We start from the raw sequence: 16,257 nt of genomic DNA on the forward strand, positions 1-16,257 counted from the left end.
CCAAACCAGGCAGGGGGGACAAAGACACCACATGTCCTTGCCCAGAAATGCTCTCACTGCTCTCCCACCCAGGTTGTGCCGCTGGGAAGGGCTGTACTGGCAGTGGCACAAGGAGCCCATGGTGCTGGTGGTGTCTGGAGCAGGGTTCCCTTTACCCAAAACCCTTCTCCTGCTCGGTCTGTTATTTTCAATGCTGTTGTGGCTGCCGTAGTGTGGGTGGGTGGGTTGTGTTTGCTCACCTGAGCTCCCACTCGCCACCTCCCCGGCTGCTCCCTGCACCGGGGGATCCCGACAGGCGCTGCCTCCATGGCTGGCTGCGCCCGGGATGATTTGTGGAGGAGCAGGCTCTAATGTTGCCTGGCGGGAGCATTGTTTTCCTGCAGCGCACACAGACCTTTGCAAATAATCTAATAATGCAGGAATGTCAAACTTCAGCTGTGGAAGGAAATCCTTTTATACAGGAATTGTCAAGTCTCTAAACAAGTATCAGAAATGAGCTCAGTATCAATGTGGAGGGTGTTTATTCTGCCCGTCAGAGAGATGAACAACCCAATTCACTCTCCCAGGCAGACGCAGATTCGAGCGTTGGCTCCTGGACCTCAGGAGAGCTCAGTGCTGAGCCTCGGGGTGCCCCCACATGAACCCTTAAAGAGGTGAATTTCAAAACAATGCATGAGGCAGACCCTAGTGCTTCAGCAGCTCTGGGTTTCAGCTTTTTTTTCTTCCAGTTGCTGGGCAGCTTTTGCTGTCAAAAGGGAACATGGGGTGTTGGCATTGGAATGAGCATGAGCAGCACTCGGGAGCCAGCAGGAAGGACCAATGCTCCTGCTTTCATTCTGGGTGTCCTTGGGCAACTCCAGGTTGGAGCTGTGTCCCTGGGGATGTTCTCTGTGCCCCTCAGGCTCTGGGGTCCCCCTGAGGCTGATGCCTCATGAGGTGCTGCTGATCTGGCTGACTCCCATCCCCTTCCAACCTCATCCAGCTTTCCGAGCTCCACTGCACCCTCCAGCGTTGCAGGTTGCCTTTGCCCAGTGGACAGGTGTCCCAGGGAATTCACATGCAGACCTTGTGGGAGCACGAGCCATGATCACCGTGGATGCGGTGCCACTGGGATCTTTGTGGTTTCACTGCATGGAAGTGCCCGCTGGATTCCTCCATCTGGTGAGTGCCCCCCGAGCAGAACTGAGCAGTGGGCAAGAACCTGGAGATAAGGAGTGTTTCATCCTCGAGAGCAAGTCCCTGGGCCCGTTCTGCTGAAAGAGAAGCCCTGTGAGGGAGGTGCCGGCTGTTCAGAGCAGTAACGAGTGAGCAGATAAGGGACCTTATCAGACGGCAGGTGCCGGCTCTGCTCCGGGAGCCGCTGGCTCTGCTCTTGCCTCTGTGTGTGAGTGACCTCCCCCATGTCCCTGTCAGACACACAGGGGTTCTTTGGGGCCACATGGCTGCACCCGCAGGCAGCACCTGCCCGAGGCCTCTTCACTGATGGATTAAAATTGAGGAGGAGAACCAAATCTTCCTGGCACACTTAAGACATGGGCACGGTCACTTCCCTCTCTTCCGGGCCCTGCACAGCCCCAGTACCCGTTTTTCATCCACTGTGATGGCAGAAAATCTGCTGGAAATGGGGCTTAATTCAGGCTCTGCCTCTGGAGGTGTTCCCAGCTTCAGGAGGAATTTATGCTCTTTGCTTCCTCCTGGCATGATTTAAATACCTCTGATGGTGCACAGGCAAGTTCCAGCCCTCGAGGTGCAGCCGCACGGCCTCGGCGTGCCTCGGCGACCTCATGTCGGGGTGCAGGAGCTGGATTTGAGCCGGGAATCCCTGCCCATGCCGGGGATGTGCAGTTTCCACTGGGTGACATCACCAGCTCCTGCTCTGGCTATGCCTGTGGTGGGTGCCTCTCAAAGTGGGGTGCCAAGTCTGGGGGACCACAGTCTGTAGCTGCCACTTCAGTGTGGGTTTGTTTTTATTTCCTTGCTAGCCAATGGCAGAGGATGGACCCTGGGCCAGACAGCAGCCACAAGACTGAGCCAATCACCCAAAATGTGGGGCACACGAGTGCTTGGCCTTTGCTGCTTCTCCTGTTGCACTTGACCCTGTCCATGAACCCCATCTTTCAGTACGTGAACTCTGTCTTTCAGTGTAAGAACCCCCTATTTCGGAGGTTCATGAACCCCATCCTTTGGTGCATGAATCTCCCTGTTTCAGTGGGTGAGTTCTGCCTCCACACGTGCCTCTGGGCAATCTGATGCTTTTGCTTTGTCAGGATCCAGCCCAGAGCTGCTCCCTGACACAGCTGTGTTTGCTCAGCAGCTCCCGGCAGCTTTACCTCAGGACTCTTTGCCACTGCTGCTGTTGCCACCCCAGAGCAGGACCCTCTGATTCCAACCAGCCATGGGAACTTCTGAATGCAGCCGGGCATGGCTGTGACACCCATTTGTCTGTCACCACTGCTCCCTCCTTTCCTCAGCTTTTATCTCCAGAGGGAGTAATGAACTTGGGCAGAGATCAATGCTCTGCTCTGAGCCAGGCTTTATTCTGACATGCAGTGAATGCTGCAGCAGGTACAACTTTTTTTTTTTTTTAATTATTGATTAGTAACGCAGGTACGAGGCAGCACAGCTCCTGGCCAGGGACCTGCCTTGCTGGAGAGGAATGGGAAGAATACCCCCACTCCTTCTTCTGGAGCCCTGCCAAAGGAAGGGTGAGGAAAGACAGTCAGTATTTTCAAATCCAATTTTAAAAAATCTCTTTGTAGCCAACATCTGTCATCTCATAGCAGAAAACACCTGAAATAATCTGATTTTTTCTGTTTATCTAGAGAGAAAATAATATCCTTTTGATTGCTCTGTTGCATACAGATCCTCTCGTGTGAGTGACGTCTGCTCTGTGCCTCCCCTGGTGCTAAGGCCAGTGTGTAGGACAGGAATTTGGCACCCCTAGGCCCCTTGGTGAATTTTAGGCTTTTCAGAAGAGGTGTATGAATTGCACAGGTGCTGATGCTGTGACCTGCTGTGAGGTGCAGCTCAAGTGCTGGTGCTGTCGGTGGGTTTGGCCTTAGGATTTGTGCACCCAAAGGGACATCGGGATCTTACCCGTTCCTTGGAATCCTGCTCTCCTCTCTCTGGTGCTACCAGCCACATTCCAGCCGGGCTCTCAGGATGCATGTGAGCTTGCAACCCACCCCAGCTCCAGGTTTTTCGTTTTGAGACAAATCTTGCACAGTCTAGGACAGCGATCGGGATTCATGTGGGGACGCGCGTCCTTTCTCTTCCCGTAACGTTTCTAAAACCCCTCAAACTGCCCCCAGATGGGCCCTGGCCCTTGTCAGTGAAGCCGGAGCTCCGGGCACCGCACCTGCCGGGCACTGCCTCTCCGGCACTGCAGCTGCAGGCGCTGGGGCCGTGCTGAGCTGACCTGGATCACACTGGGCTGAGCGGTACCGGGCCGTGCCAGACCGGGCCGTGCCGTACCGGGCTGCTCGGGCGGAGCCGCGCTCTGCGCCGGGCGCTGTCCTGGGTGCTGAAACCTCCCCCGCCGAGACCGGCGGTGCCCGGGGGTCTCGCCCTGCGGGGAGCGGGGCCGGCGGGGATGCCGGGGAGACACCTTTCCCTCTGTGGGACCTGGGGGTGCCGCGGGGCTCTGGCGGTGCGGGTGATCCCGGCAGTGCGCTGCGGAGGGTCCCAGCGAGGCGTGGGAGTCCTGGCGGGACGGGGGGCCCCGGGGGTGCCGAGGGGTCCCGAGTGGGCGCGGCGGTGCCGGTACGTCCCGGCAGTGCGGAGGGGGGTCCGGTTGGGGCGGTGCGAGGAATCCCGGCGGTGCCGGGGCTTCCCAGCGGCGCAGGGCAGTACGGGGTGGGGGTGGTCCCGGCGGGGCAGCACGGGGGGGTCCCGGCGGGTCCGGGGGTCCCGCGGGGGCGCGGCGGGTCCGGCCCCGCCCCGCGCAGTTTAAAAATGAACCGTGGGAAAAAAACTTGGGGGGTGCGCGCGGGCCGGGATCCCTCCGCCGGGCGGGGGAGGCTCCGGGCGAGCCGCGGCACCGCCTCGGCGCGCGGCGCCCTCCGCGCGAGGGAAGAGCTCCGCAGCGCGGCGGCGCCGGGACCGCGGCGCAGCCCCGGGGACAGGGCTCGGCCCGGCGGCGCCGCCGCCCCCGGGACGGACGCGCCCGCGGCAAGATGGGCGCCCTGGCCCTGGCCCTGGGGATTTTCCACTACCTGGGGCTCTACCTGCAGCTCGGCGCCGCCTCCCGGCACCCCCCGTGGGACGCCCCGGCGGCGGGCAGCGGTGAGGCGGCGGCCGGGGCTCGGAAAGGGGGCGTCTGAGCGGCGGGAGCTCCCGGGGCTCGGTGCCCCGCGGGGCTGGCGGCGGGTCGGGGCGGCTCCTGCCCGGGCAGCGGGACGGGTGCGGGGGTTCGGGGTCCCGGTCCGGCTCCGCCGCCGAGGGCAGCCCCGCGTCGCGGTCCGTCGCGCCGGCGGCTCGAGGAGCGGGGGGCAGCCGGGGCGAGCTGGGGTTGGGCTCCGCCGCTCCCGTCTCCGGAGCCCGGGAGGCGGCCTCTGCCTTCGCCGCTGGGCTGCAGAGTCGGGGGCTCTGCACGGTGCGTCCCGGTGCCTGGAGCCACCCGCACCCCGTGTCCGTGAACCTCCCGGTGCCCGCCGCCGTCTGCACCCCGTCTCCGTGTCTCACGATGCCGCCGCTACCACCCGCACCCCGCGTCCGTGAACCTCCCGGTGCACCTCCCGGTGCCGCCGCCCGCCCCGCCGTGTGGTGCCCCACGCCCCGGCAGCGGGGCTCCCCCGCCGCTTCCCGCTCCTCCGCTCCCTCCGGTGCACGGTGGCTCGGCGGGTCTGTGCTGCCGAGCCCGCTGGGATCCACCGGGGCTGGGGAAGGGGAACCTCTTCCTGCATCCTGCACCCCTCCAGTGAGGAACCTGGCGTGGGGGCAGCTCCCTTGTGGGTACCGAGAAGGTGACAGGGGACCAAGCTCCCTCGGAGGAGGCTGCTGAGACCCTCCTCGGTCTCTGTGGAGTGACACGGGCACGTTCAATCTGAGCCCGAGGAGTGACCACGGGGACATGCTGGGTGCCCGGGTCCCAGCTCTTCCCCCCGCCCAGCTCCGGGGCCTCTCGTGTACGGAGAGACCCCCTCTCTGCCCCAAGGAGCCTCCAGGCACACGACGCCTCGGGCCATGCCAGGGTGAAAGGTGTGAGGTGTCCCGCAGTTTGCGGTGTCCCGCAGCGGTGCGTGGGCTGGCAGGTAGCTGCCTGCCCAGGGAAGGGGTGATCAGCCTCTGCATTGGGGGGATCACAGCAGGAGAGTTTCCAGACCTGCGGGGTGGCATGCCAGACGGAAAGGTGGGTGAAGAGCCTCCATTAGCCACCGCTGCTCCCCTCAGAAATTCAGCAATAGGCAAATAAATAGTGAAATGGTTGCTGCAAGGGAACAGGGAGCCAAGGAGAAGAAATATTCTGGGAGGGCGAGTGCACTTTGGAGCCACATTACAGCTCGCTACTCGAGCAGTTCTGCAGCAACTCACTTAATCACAACAGAAACCTTTATTAAGGATACTGAAAAGCAGTGAATAAGTGGGTCATGTATAATAAGCCATTTGTGTTCAGTAGGTGAATACCAATTTGATAAAAGCTGTGTGTGCTGAAAACCTGTATAAATCGCTGTTTAGCAGATCGGAGATTGATCATTTCATTAGTGGCTGGTGCAGCTTTCCCTCCACACCTCGAGAGTCCAGCGGGTTGGAGACGTGGAGTGGGAGAAGGGCTGTGGCCCGCAGGACGGATTCGGCTGGGGCTGGTGGGAACGGGCAGGTCCTGCCGGGCTCTGCCCGCAGCAGGCAGCACCCAGAGCTCGCTGCCATCTCTGCCCGGGGCTGGAGGCCTGGAGGAGCCTCCACGGCATCGCGAGGCTCTGGCACAGCCCCGGAGCGCATTCACTCTTCCTTTTAACTTGTCCACGCCAGATGCAGCGAGGGAATTGACCGGGAGCAGCATGTGCTCCGCAGGCATCGGCAAGTGGCCGTGAGCACCCCTGGAGCACAGGCGGCTCCCCCATCCTGCCACCCCACTGTGGACAGTGAGGTTCTGCTCGCAGGGCAGCCGGGGCTGTGGGGAGGGAAAGTCACAATCAAAGTAAGTCCTTTATCTGCCCCCACAGCAAAGGCTCTGCCTTCAGCAAGGATGGAGCCAGGATGGGCTCCAACTGCCCTGTGAGAGCATCTGAGCCGCAGGATTCTTCCCACCATCCCTTCCCTACCCACAGTGCTGCCTCTTCCCCTTCTCTCCTCAGGCTGGCGCCTTCAATTATTCATGCCCCCCATTGCAGCCTGTGCACGCTGGGCTGCTGCCATCGGCTTTCTCATGCGCTGGCTGGGAAGCTCCAGCCGTCTTCCCAGCCTGCTGTCTCTGGAGTGGGGCAGGGGAGAGCCGTGCTGTGAGGAGGAGCAGCCCGGCTTCTTCCCGGTATCGTGTACAGGCGATATCGCCTCGCCTCAGCAGAGCCGTGGCTGGAGGCTGGAGGGAGCGGGGCTCCGGCTCCCCAGGGCGCTGCCCTGCTCCGTTCCTGCACACCCCGGTGATTATTCTATCAATTACTTTCATAAACACTTTGCATTCTGCCGGATTTTTTCACACTTCCTGATGGGAATTCTCCATGCCGATGTGTTTTTCCTGCTGCTGTTCGTGCAGTCATTCAACGCAATTACATCTGACACCTCTCCTCATCAAACGTCTGGGCTTTCTCTTCCCTTGAAGCGGCTGACAGACGACGGGCCAGACACTGGGAATTATTACGTTAGGACAGTGACAGCTAATTTTAATCAAAACGTTCCCTGTGAGCGAGGCAGGAATCCACCAACAGCCGGCATGGCTGCACGCGGTCTGGAGCCATGGGCAGCACGGCAGGGCTGGAGTGGGGACCTGGAGTGGGCCAGGGAGCTGGAGGCTCTGCACTGCTGCCTCTTTCAGCATGGGCTGCTCCGGGGGCTGGATGGATGCCCAGGTGGGCACCTGCTGGGCCCTCTCCCCTTCACGGCTCCTCTGGGATTATGGTTCATGGTGTGAGTGGGACTCGCGCACCTCGGGACAGACAGCCCTTCCTGGCCCTATCCTCGACAGTTCTCGCTCTCTCCGAGCTCCTCTGTTCCATAGCCTTTTTCCCTCCTGCAGGGCTCTTTTGTGCCTGGCTGCCCCCCCCCTCCCCCCCCCCCCCCCAAGGCTCCATCTGCGGTGGGTGCCCGGTTAGGCACTGGGGATGATGGCTGGGCTCGGTTGTGACGGGTGCATTGATGCCTTACATCGTACGCTCTGTGTGAAGCTGGATTGGGATGAGGTGGCAGAGGTGGGATGGGCAGAGCCGGGCAGGAGGGTGCCGTGTCCATGAGCTCCGGGCACTGCCAGCTCTGCGGGATGGTACCAGCACCTGTGTGTGGTGTGGGCAGCTCTCGGCGGCAGCTGCCAGTGCCAGTGGCTCGTGTTTTGGGTGCTGGGTGTGAGACCAGGGGGGCTGATCTTCAGCAGAGCAAAGCTCCTGTGTGCCCCGTCCCATTCCTGTGGAATGATTCCTGCTGAGAATCCTCCCCTGCCTGCTGGGAACCATCCCCTGGCAGAAAGCAGCACCAGAGCGAGTGGTGGCTGCAGGATGGCTGCACACACTGCTGGAGCCCCACCAGGAGCTGTCAAAAAAAGGCCGTTTTAGGGCTTTGCTACTTGTACTATCAAATAACAGCTCTTCCTCGAGCCCCTTGGGAAGGAATTGTCTGAGAACTGAAACTCCTCAGGAACCAGATGGGAGCAGCGGGTCCCCTTGCTTTGTGCAGCCAGGGCCAGTCTGGAGCGACTCACCACTGACATCTCTCTTGCTGTGGGGGTTAAACATTAGGGGAGTGGGAAGTGCTGGGGGCAGGAGCTGGGACAGCCCAACGCGATGGGGCATTGTTGGAAATACCTGCAGTTTTCAAGGTTAATTCCAGCTCCCTGGTGAGGTGAGTGCTGGCCTGATCACAGTCACTGAGTTAGCTGGATTTTTGTTTTGTTTTTAATTCACAAGCTGCAAATTTGAGCTCCTTCTGCTGCTCATATGACAGTAAAGAGGGGCAGAGCAATGGCGCTGCCATCCCCAGCGTGTGGTGGGAGCCTCCCGGCCCCAGCCACGGCCTCAACGCTCCAGCCTGACGCGTCTCGTGGGAAGGGAGATGGCTGGGTCGCTGGAGGAGAGCAGCGCTCACCGCCAAAGCCCTCTGCCCGCTCAGCTGCCAGGGCCGGAGCCACCTGCCCTCTCTCAGCAGTCACGCCGCGTTTATGCAGCGGTTTGCACCGCGATGTGTTTTCAGCGCCCCGGGGTCAGCATCCCCGCTCGCAGGCTTGTCAGGAGGAGACACATCCACAGCTGTTAGCGGCGGTGCGAAGGGGAAGGGAGGGAGGCTGCAGCCCGACCTGTGCAGCAGCAGCCGCTGGCAGATCCGGTGTCCCCGTGGTGGGGACAGTGTGGGTCACACAGCCAGTGCACTGGGGTAGTGCCCAGGCCTCTTCTGGATCCATCCGGAGGATGCCTCCTGTGCCTCCCGATCCCCGGGATGGCTCTTGCTCAGGCAGGCTGTGCCAAGGGGTGGGCGGTCCTGTGGCAGCCAGGAGGGTCCGTCTGTCTCTGGGTCCCTGCCCTGTCCGTGTGCCGGGATGTGCCTCGGGTGCCTTTGCTGCCGGCAGGACACGGTGCCCCTGAAGCCGGGGCTGTCGCTTTCCATCAGCCACGGGCGCCGTGGGATCCTGGGAAACGGAGGGTGTTTGGGGTCATGGATGTCTGGGGAGGGGAGAGTGCCGGAGGGGATGTGGGTGCCCGGGGAGAGTATCGGTGGTGGGGGATTCTGTTGGACACGTTTGCTTTTCCTGCAGCGGTGCAGCACAAACCCAGCAGGTCAGAGCCGGCCCCACACCAGGGACGCAGGGCAGGGTCCGGATGGACACGCCAGTGGGCAGGAGCAGGGGCAGAGGGACGTTTCATCTCCCCCAGCCTCTGCTCCTGCCCAGCGTGGGACGGAGCCAGCCCCAGCCCCGCCGCCTGCTTGCCACGTGTCACCCCACCAGCCCGGCTGCAGCTCCGGTGAGGGGCTCAGCTCAGCTGGGCAGAGAAAGAGGCTCCTGACTCCCGGCTTTGGGAAAAAATCCCTCCCGGAGCAGGAACCTGCGCTGGCCGGGTGATTAACAGTCCTTTGCAAATGTCCAATGCATATTTAATTGTCCTCCGGTACACCTTTACACAAACATCAGCCTGAGTGCGTGCCTGTGGCACTGCTCCGGTCGTGTCTGTCCTTGGTGCCTTGTGGGGGCTGTGGTGGGGGGCCATGGAAGCTGGCACAGCTGTGGAATGGCAGGCAGCAGTCAGAGTCCTGGAGAGGCTCCTGGGGGCTGCACGGCTTTCTGTGCTCCATGGGGCCTATGGACGGGGCAGGGGGATGGAGCAGGGGTCTGAGGGTCATTTCCAGGTACTCGGGGCAATGCACAACCTGCCCTTGCCCCAGCACAGCCCCATCCCTGCTGCCGGCAGCCCCCTCCCCGTGCAGAGTGTGACCAAGGTGAGGGATGGTGCCCACCGCAGGAAGGGAGCCTGCAGCCCGTCTGTCTCCAGTTTATGAGAGCACCAAGCTGTCCCAGCAGGCGTTTTCAATTCCGTTTATCTGTGTTTCCCCATTGAGTTCATTTTATTTCCCCTGATTTTTGTTTCCTGGAAGATTTATTGATCCTGGTGTTCTCAGTTTATGACAGGTAGCAGGCCATAAAGCACACGGAGCAGCGGCCCCCGACGGCCCCCTCCCTCCCGCTGTGGGCACGCCGCGCCAATGTCAGCGGGGGGAGAGGGCCGGGGCCGGGCTGGGCAGGGGACCGGGGCGCTGGAGGGACAGGGCACTGGCCAGGGTTGGTGACTTGGCCAGTGTTCACGCGAGCAGTGTCCAGGCAGCTTGGCCGACACAGTGTAGGGTCCGTGCCCAGCCTGGGGGCTGCCTGGGGGATCCTGATCTCCACTCGTGTCCCTGTGAGGGGCGGGGCTGGGGGTGCAGTGAGTCACCTCTGTCCAGCCAGGGCCGGGGTCCACGGCGTCCGTCAGGGAGGGCACACGGTGCTGCTGGAGGACACATCTGAAAGACATCGGTCCCCAGCAAAGGTGATGACCCTGGGTATCCATCACAAGGATCTGTGCTCCTCTGGATGTGCTTGGAGGTACCCCGAGCTCGGGGGTTAATTACTACATACGCTTCCCAATTAAAATCTGAAAGAAAGAAGGCGCTTGATTCAATCCAGCGTTTTCTCAGCTTATCTGCCAAATTCCCGTCTGTGGAAGCAGATTTTAATTGTGTTCACAGTAATTTGGAGCCGTCTGGAGCCCTCAGGCCATCACCCCACGCCTGCGCTGCTGGAGCTGTGGTGTCTGGGGGGCTGGTGCAGGCTCTGCTGCGACCCACTGGCTTTGGCCTTTGCTCCTGCCAGCAGGAATTCTGTGGGGCAGAATTCCTGCAACCAGGAATTGGTTGCAGCCAGGGAATGGATGGGCGAGTGCTGGTTAATGGATGGACACAACAGCCTCAGCACCACTGTGGCTTGGAGCACAGAGGAACATTTTGTCCTGTGCCAAGAAGACCCCCCTGCTCCACCCACAGCCCTCAGTCACCAGAGCTGTTCCCTTGCCTGGGACTCCCTCCACTCCCTGCCACAGAATCCATTCTGGGTGAACGGGATGTGGGAGCGGCACTGGGAACCCCACCAGGACGCCTGGCCTTGGTAAACCCCGGTGTTGGGTATTTTCCTCTGTTCCCTGCTGAGATGGATTAAAGGAAAGTGATAAGTGGATGGGATTTCCATGCGTCCAGAGGGACAGGGAGATATTAGAGGTATTAACTTTTTGTCTGGGCTGATAATAATTGGTTTTCAGAGGGATCAGGGCTGCAGAGAGTGTTGCTCCCGACAGGCTGTGTGTCCCAGAGGGCTCCGGTGGCTCTGGTGGGACCCGCACTGTGTCTGTGAGCCGGCAGTGCCGGCAGCATGAGGTGGTGAGTGAAGACAGGAGGCACAGGGCAGCCTCTGCAGCCGAAGCGGTGACCGGGGTGTGCCGGGGGCTGGTGGCCTGTTCCCGTGCCGTGCCACGGAGAAGCCACCGCACCAATCGCGGCAGCAGCGTTTGCCGGTGCCCTGCACGCTGGGGCCGTCTGTACTGAGGAACAACAATCTCTCCAGAGGAGATGAAAAGAATTCTAATTACATCTCCGAACAATATTTGTTTTGAGCGAGGAAAGCAAACCATATGGCGTGTGGGAGCCTGTTTGGGACCGCATTAAGCGCGGATTTATTTTTCAGTTGTGTCCTGGTCTGAGTGAGATGCGATCATGCTCTGTTTATTTCTTACACCTCAGAGGTGCTGCGGGTCCCGCCCTCGCTCTGGGGCAGAGGTCTGAGGGATGCTGAGGGAGCGGGGGGGGCCACAGGCTCCTGCTCCCTCCCTTCCCCCCCTGCTCTTTGCAAAGTGCCTGGGGGGACCAGGCAGCTCTGCTGGGGGTGGGGAGGGGACACTGGGTGGGACAGGAGAAGCTGGGTATGACAGGGACCGGTCTGCTCTGCTGTAGGGGCTGGCTCTGTTTGGCCGGGGAAGGATCCAGGCACCGCTGGTGACTCTGCCCGTGTGGCCGGAGGCTTTGTCCTTCCCTGGGACAGTGGTGTGTCCCCGCAGGCACCCACAGCCCCCGCTCTGTCTCCAGCAGCTCTCTTCACCGAGACCCCCCACGACATGACGGCGCAGGCGGGTGAGGATGTGGAAATGGCGTGTTCCTTCCGCGGCAGCGGCTCCCCCTCCTACTCCCTCGAGATCCAGTGGTGGTACGTCCGCAACCACAAGGACTGGACGGACAAACAGACGTGGGCTTCCAGTCAGGTAATGCCCCTCATCCTCCTCCACGCCAGCACGGAAAGGCAGAGTCCTTCATGCAAAGCCCTTCCCTGCACTTGCCCAGGGGAAGGGCTTTGCTTGCAGCCACTGTTGGGTTTTGGTGAGGGACCCCAACTCGCAGCAGCATCCCCGGTGCTGATCAGACCTGCAGAGCAGGGTTTCACCCTCTCTGCTGTGACAGAGAGGAGTCTGGGGGTCCTGTGGTGCAGGACCCTGCATGGGCTGTTCAGTGTCCAGCTGCACTGAGGATGCTCTGGGGTCAGTGGGGCTGGGCTGTCCTGGCTGCCCTTGCCAGCCAAGGGGCTGCCTGGCCCATTACCATGACCCGTCCCAGGCTGAGGCTTTGTTTTTGTGCTTGTGCTTGCACCTTCGCCTACCTCATCACCAGCTCATTCCTCCCTTGTCCCCTGTTTCCCTGTGTACTGGTCCGGCAAACAGCCTCTCTTTATTTCTCTCTCTGTTCACACAGAGATAAGGGCCAAAGAATGGGAAACAGCTCTGGGGATTTTAATGAGCCTTTATTGTAGTGTCTTTGGCAGGGCTGCTGCTGTTGTTGCCATAAATTGAGAATCCTCAGGGCAGTGCTGCCGGGATGGGGGGGGAGCACTGCCAGGGGTCAAGGGTGGACAGTCAGGGGTGTTGGAGGCGCTGGGAATGCACAGCCAGTGGCGGCTGTAGGAGGAGATTATTGGCAATGGGGCAGGTGCTGAAAGTGATGGGGACAGAGTTCCTGGGGCAGGGGTCACTGCTGCATCAGTGATGCCACAGTGGTCAGGGCTCCGTCCCCACTCCTGGATCGCGGGGAGCACCTGGAGCTGAGATGCAGCGGGACCTGTGGGTGAGCACCTTGCGCTCCCTGGCTGCTGTGCTGTTGCTGGTTCCTCCCACCCTGGGTACCCAGTGTGGCTTCATCTGCCCTGGGTGCCTGGTTTTGCTGGGGCTGAACTGACCCTTCTCCCTTCTCCCTTCTCCCTTCTCCCTTCTCCCTTCTCCCTTCTCCCTTCTCCCTTCTCCCTTCTCCCTTCTCCCTTCTCCCTTCTCCCTTCTCCCTCTTCCTCCTTGCTTGGGGCAGCCATCCTGGGAGTGGGAAAGAGTCTGGTGGGCTGAGCTGACCATTTCTCTTCCCTCTCTGATCTCCCCTACCCTGTTTTTCCTACAGCTGATATCATCACCACCAGAGGAGCCCGGGAAGGAGGCGACAAAAATCAGCGTGAGTTTGAATGATGGTTCTTGGGGGGGGCTGCGCTTGAGGGCTCACTGGGACATTCTGCTGGTCCCAGTGCCACAGGCTGGGAACATCAGGGTGGGAGAGCTGGGTCTGCCCTGGCTCAGTGCTGGGGGTGACCAGGATGAGGAATGCCCTGCTATCCCTGGCACCAAGAGGCACAGCCTGGACCCTGAGCCTCGTCCGGCATTCTGAGAGACACTTTAATGCCAGGGATAAAATAATCCAATTGACTCAGCGGATTAGCATCCCAAAGCCATTTAGACTCATGTGAGCAGAATGACTAATCAGTTAAATAAAACACTCTTGGCCTTCTGCTGCCAGGTGCGTGCCCCCCTGGCTCTCCCTGCCTCGGGGAGCTCTGCATTTGGGGGTGCCACAGACACAGAGCAGTGCTGGAAAGCTTCCCACTGTCACCTGGCAGCCTCTCCTGGCACTTCCATTTTTCCTTCACTGAGTGAGCAAGGGGGGATGGGGTTGGTCAGGCACCTGTGGCTTCTCAGATGGGTGCCCCTCACACCCAGGATCTGTCCCTCATCCCCGGGAAATGATCAAGAGTCTTTTACGAGGGGTAAAATGCAAGAACCGTTCCCAAGGGAGAGCCTCGACTTTCAGTGCCCATCTGCAGGACCAGCACATGATTCTCTTGCTGGTAACGAATCCCCCTCCAGAGGTCATGTCCCCTTTGGTTAACTCACACCCACAATCCATATCCAAACATAAGCAGGTTCCTCCAGGATCTGTCCCTCACCAGGGTGCTGTGGCTCCCTGCCCCACAAGCAGCAACGTTCCAGGACTGCTGCTGGATCAGCCAGAGCCTGGGCTCTGCCAGACCCCATCTGCTGAGCTCGGGGGGCTGCTGCTCCCTGCATCCCACCCAAGCCCTGCTTCAGGGGAAGGAAGGGCCAAGGTGGGTGCATGGAGTCATCCTGGGGCCAGCACTTCCTCTCAGCTTACCCGTCGCATGTTTCAGCATAATTAGGCAGTTAATTGCACGCTGGGATGGAATTGATGGGTGTGCAAGTGTAACCAGGATTTATTTTGAATCATTCAAGGTCTCTGCTGCCTCCTCCAGATACAGCCAGCAGGGAGAGGCTGGAGCTTCAAACCTCTTTTGTTTGTTGTTATTTCAAATGTCCTTGATCATTAAGTGTTTATGGAATGGAGGAGGTAAATGAGCACGGGTGGTTCTGATGGAACTTGCGGTGCAGCCACAACAGCAGGTGACTGGGAACAAACAGCAGAGTCAAACAGTGAGGGGGGACATAAATCCCTCGCAGAAGCCACTGTGCCAGGCACCCTTTGGCTGTGTGTTATCCACAAAACACACCTGGTGCTGGAGATGCTTTGCAGGGATGAGGAGAAGTGAAACACGATAGGTCTGGGTTTATTTTTTCCCCCTTTGAATCCAATGGCACAGCACAGGGCTGAGCTGGGGCTGGGCACAGCAAATCTGCCCATCCTGGCCGCGCCAGGGTCTCTGCCCCATTCCTGTGGGCAGTGAGGGCCATCGCTGCCCTGCCTGTACTGGCAGAGCCACAGGAGTTATGGCTGGCCATAAAATCCTCCCTCCTGGGACTCAGTGACCTGCTGGGTAGCGGCTCCGTGGCCACTGGTGGCACCAGCAAATTGGGGTTTTATTTTATTAGTTCTAGATTTCCCAGCCATTAATTTCAGTGACTTCTGGCTCTCCCGGCTAAGAGGTTTTTTTGAAGCTCCTTTCCCATGACAGTCTCAGCATCTGGGCACACTCACACCGGGGCCTGGCAGCTCCTGCCCCTGCCTTGTCCTGTCCCCACAGACCCCCACTCCCAGTGATGCAGGATTGGGGTTCACAGCTTCATGGGGGCTCTGAGCAGCCCTCAGACGGTGTTTGGGGTGGCTCTGGCTGTGACCTGCAGCACCAGCTGCCTCTCAGCAACCCATGGTGCGCAGGGCAGTGGAACACAGCAGCTTGTGTGTGCTCACGTGTGTTTGTATGTGCATGCGTGGGCAGGTGCCTTCATGTGCCGGCACTGGATGCCCCCACAGTATGGGGCTGAGGGGACATTGAGGGGTCTTGGTCTCCATGCTGCCTCCTGTGCTGTTTGGGGTGGGTTTTGCCCCTCTCCAGCCCTGTTTCCAAACACCATAAAATCCTCAGCTAACAAATGCAGCGGCGAGTAGAAAAATGGCCTTTGCCATCCAGTGTGATTATAGGGAACAGAGCCAGGGGCCTCGGGGTGGGTTATAAATCTGATTTATTGACCCAGCCCAGAGCAGCCGCGGCTCTGGCTAGTGAGTAAGTCTTAAATTTCATTGGGTGATAAATACTGAGAGCGAATCAATTTGGTAGAAAAGCTAATTAGCCAGCGTGGTTCTGCATCGATCTCCGAGCCCTGCGTGGCCGGGTGCGAGCCAGGGCTTCCATCATCCTGTGGGCTCAGGCTGGGGCTGCGGCCCCCCGCACCAACTTCACCAACCTTTACCGTGTCCTCCCCAGCACAAGGCTGGGGCATGGCGTGGCGGCACACGGTCGGGCGTGGCACTGACCCGGGTGTCTGGGGGGCAGTGGCAGTCCTGGGGCCCCCTGACCCTCCTCCGTCTGCCCCGATGCAGGTGGTGAAGGTGGTCGGCAGCAACATCTCCCACAAGCTGCGGCTGTCGCGGGTGAAGCTGGAGGACGAGGGGACATACGAGTGCCGGGTGATCGACTCCAGCGACGGCAAGGCACGGCACCACAAGGTGAAGGCGTACCTGCGGGTGGAGGCAGCGGGGGGCCCGGGGCACCCCCAGGACACCGAGCTGCGGGAGGCCCCGCTGGCAGAGCTCGCCGCGCCGGGCTCAGCCCACGCACACCACCACCACCACAAAGCCGGGAAGGAGCTGAAGAAGCGCTCGGCAGACACCTCCTGTGTGCTGTAGGTGGGCGGTGTGGGGGGACGCCGGAGCCCCCCTCCGCCCCGGACTCAGCGGAGCCACCAAGGGTCCCGCACCCCCTGCCAGAGACTGGCCCAACCATCCCGTCTTGTCCAGCACCCCTCCCCACCTCCCTCTCCCACGCGGCGCCGCGGGTTTCTCCCCAGCCACGGGGGCACAGCGGTGCCAGGGCTCGGG

General features: G+C 60.6%; 1 protein-coding gene across 1 annotated transcript; it reads left to right on the top strand.

The window, feature by feature from the left end:
• Positions 1–4,175: 4,175 nt before the first annotated feature.
• On the top strand, positions 4,176–16,065 carry VSTM2L (V-set and transmembrane domain containing 2 like; the record flags this gene model as incomplete). The annotated part of the gene is made up of 4 exons (XM_082293032.1): positions 4,176–4,284; positions 11,749–11,921; positions 13,096–13,146; positions 15,760–16,065. 4 exons carry the CDS (start codon positions 4,176–4,178, stop codon positions 16,063–16,065), a joined length of 639 nt encoding a protein of 212 aa, XP_082149158.1.
• Between the last annotated feature and the right edge of the window lie 192 nt (positions 16,066–16,257).

Source organism: Coloeus monedula, assembly GCF_965178545.1.
Source record: "Coloeus monedula genome assembly, chromosome: 17".
Classification (NCBI taxonomy): Eukaryota; Metazoa; Chordata; class Aves; order Passeriformes; family Corvidae; genus Coloeus; species Coloeus monedula.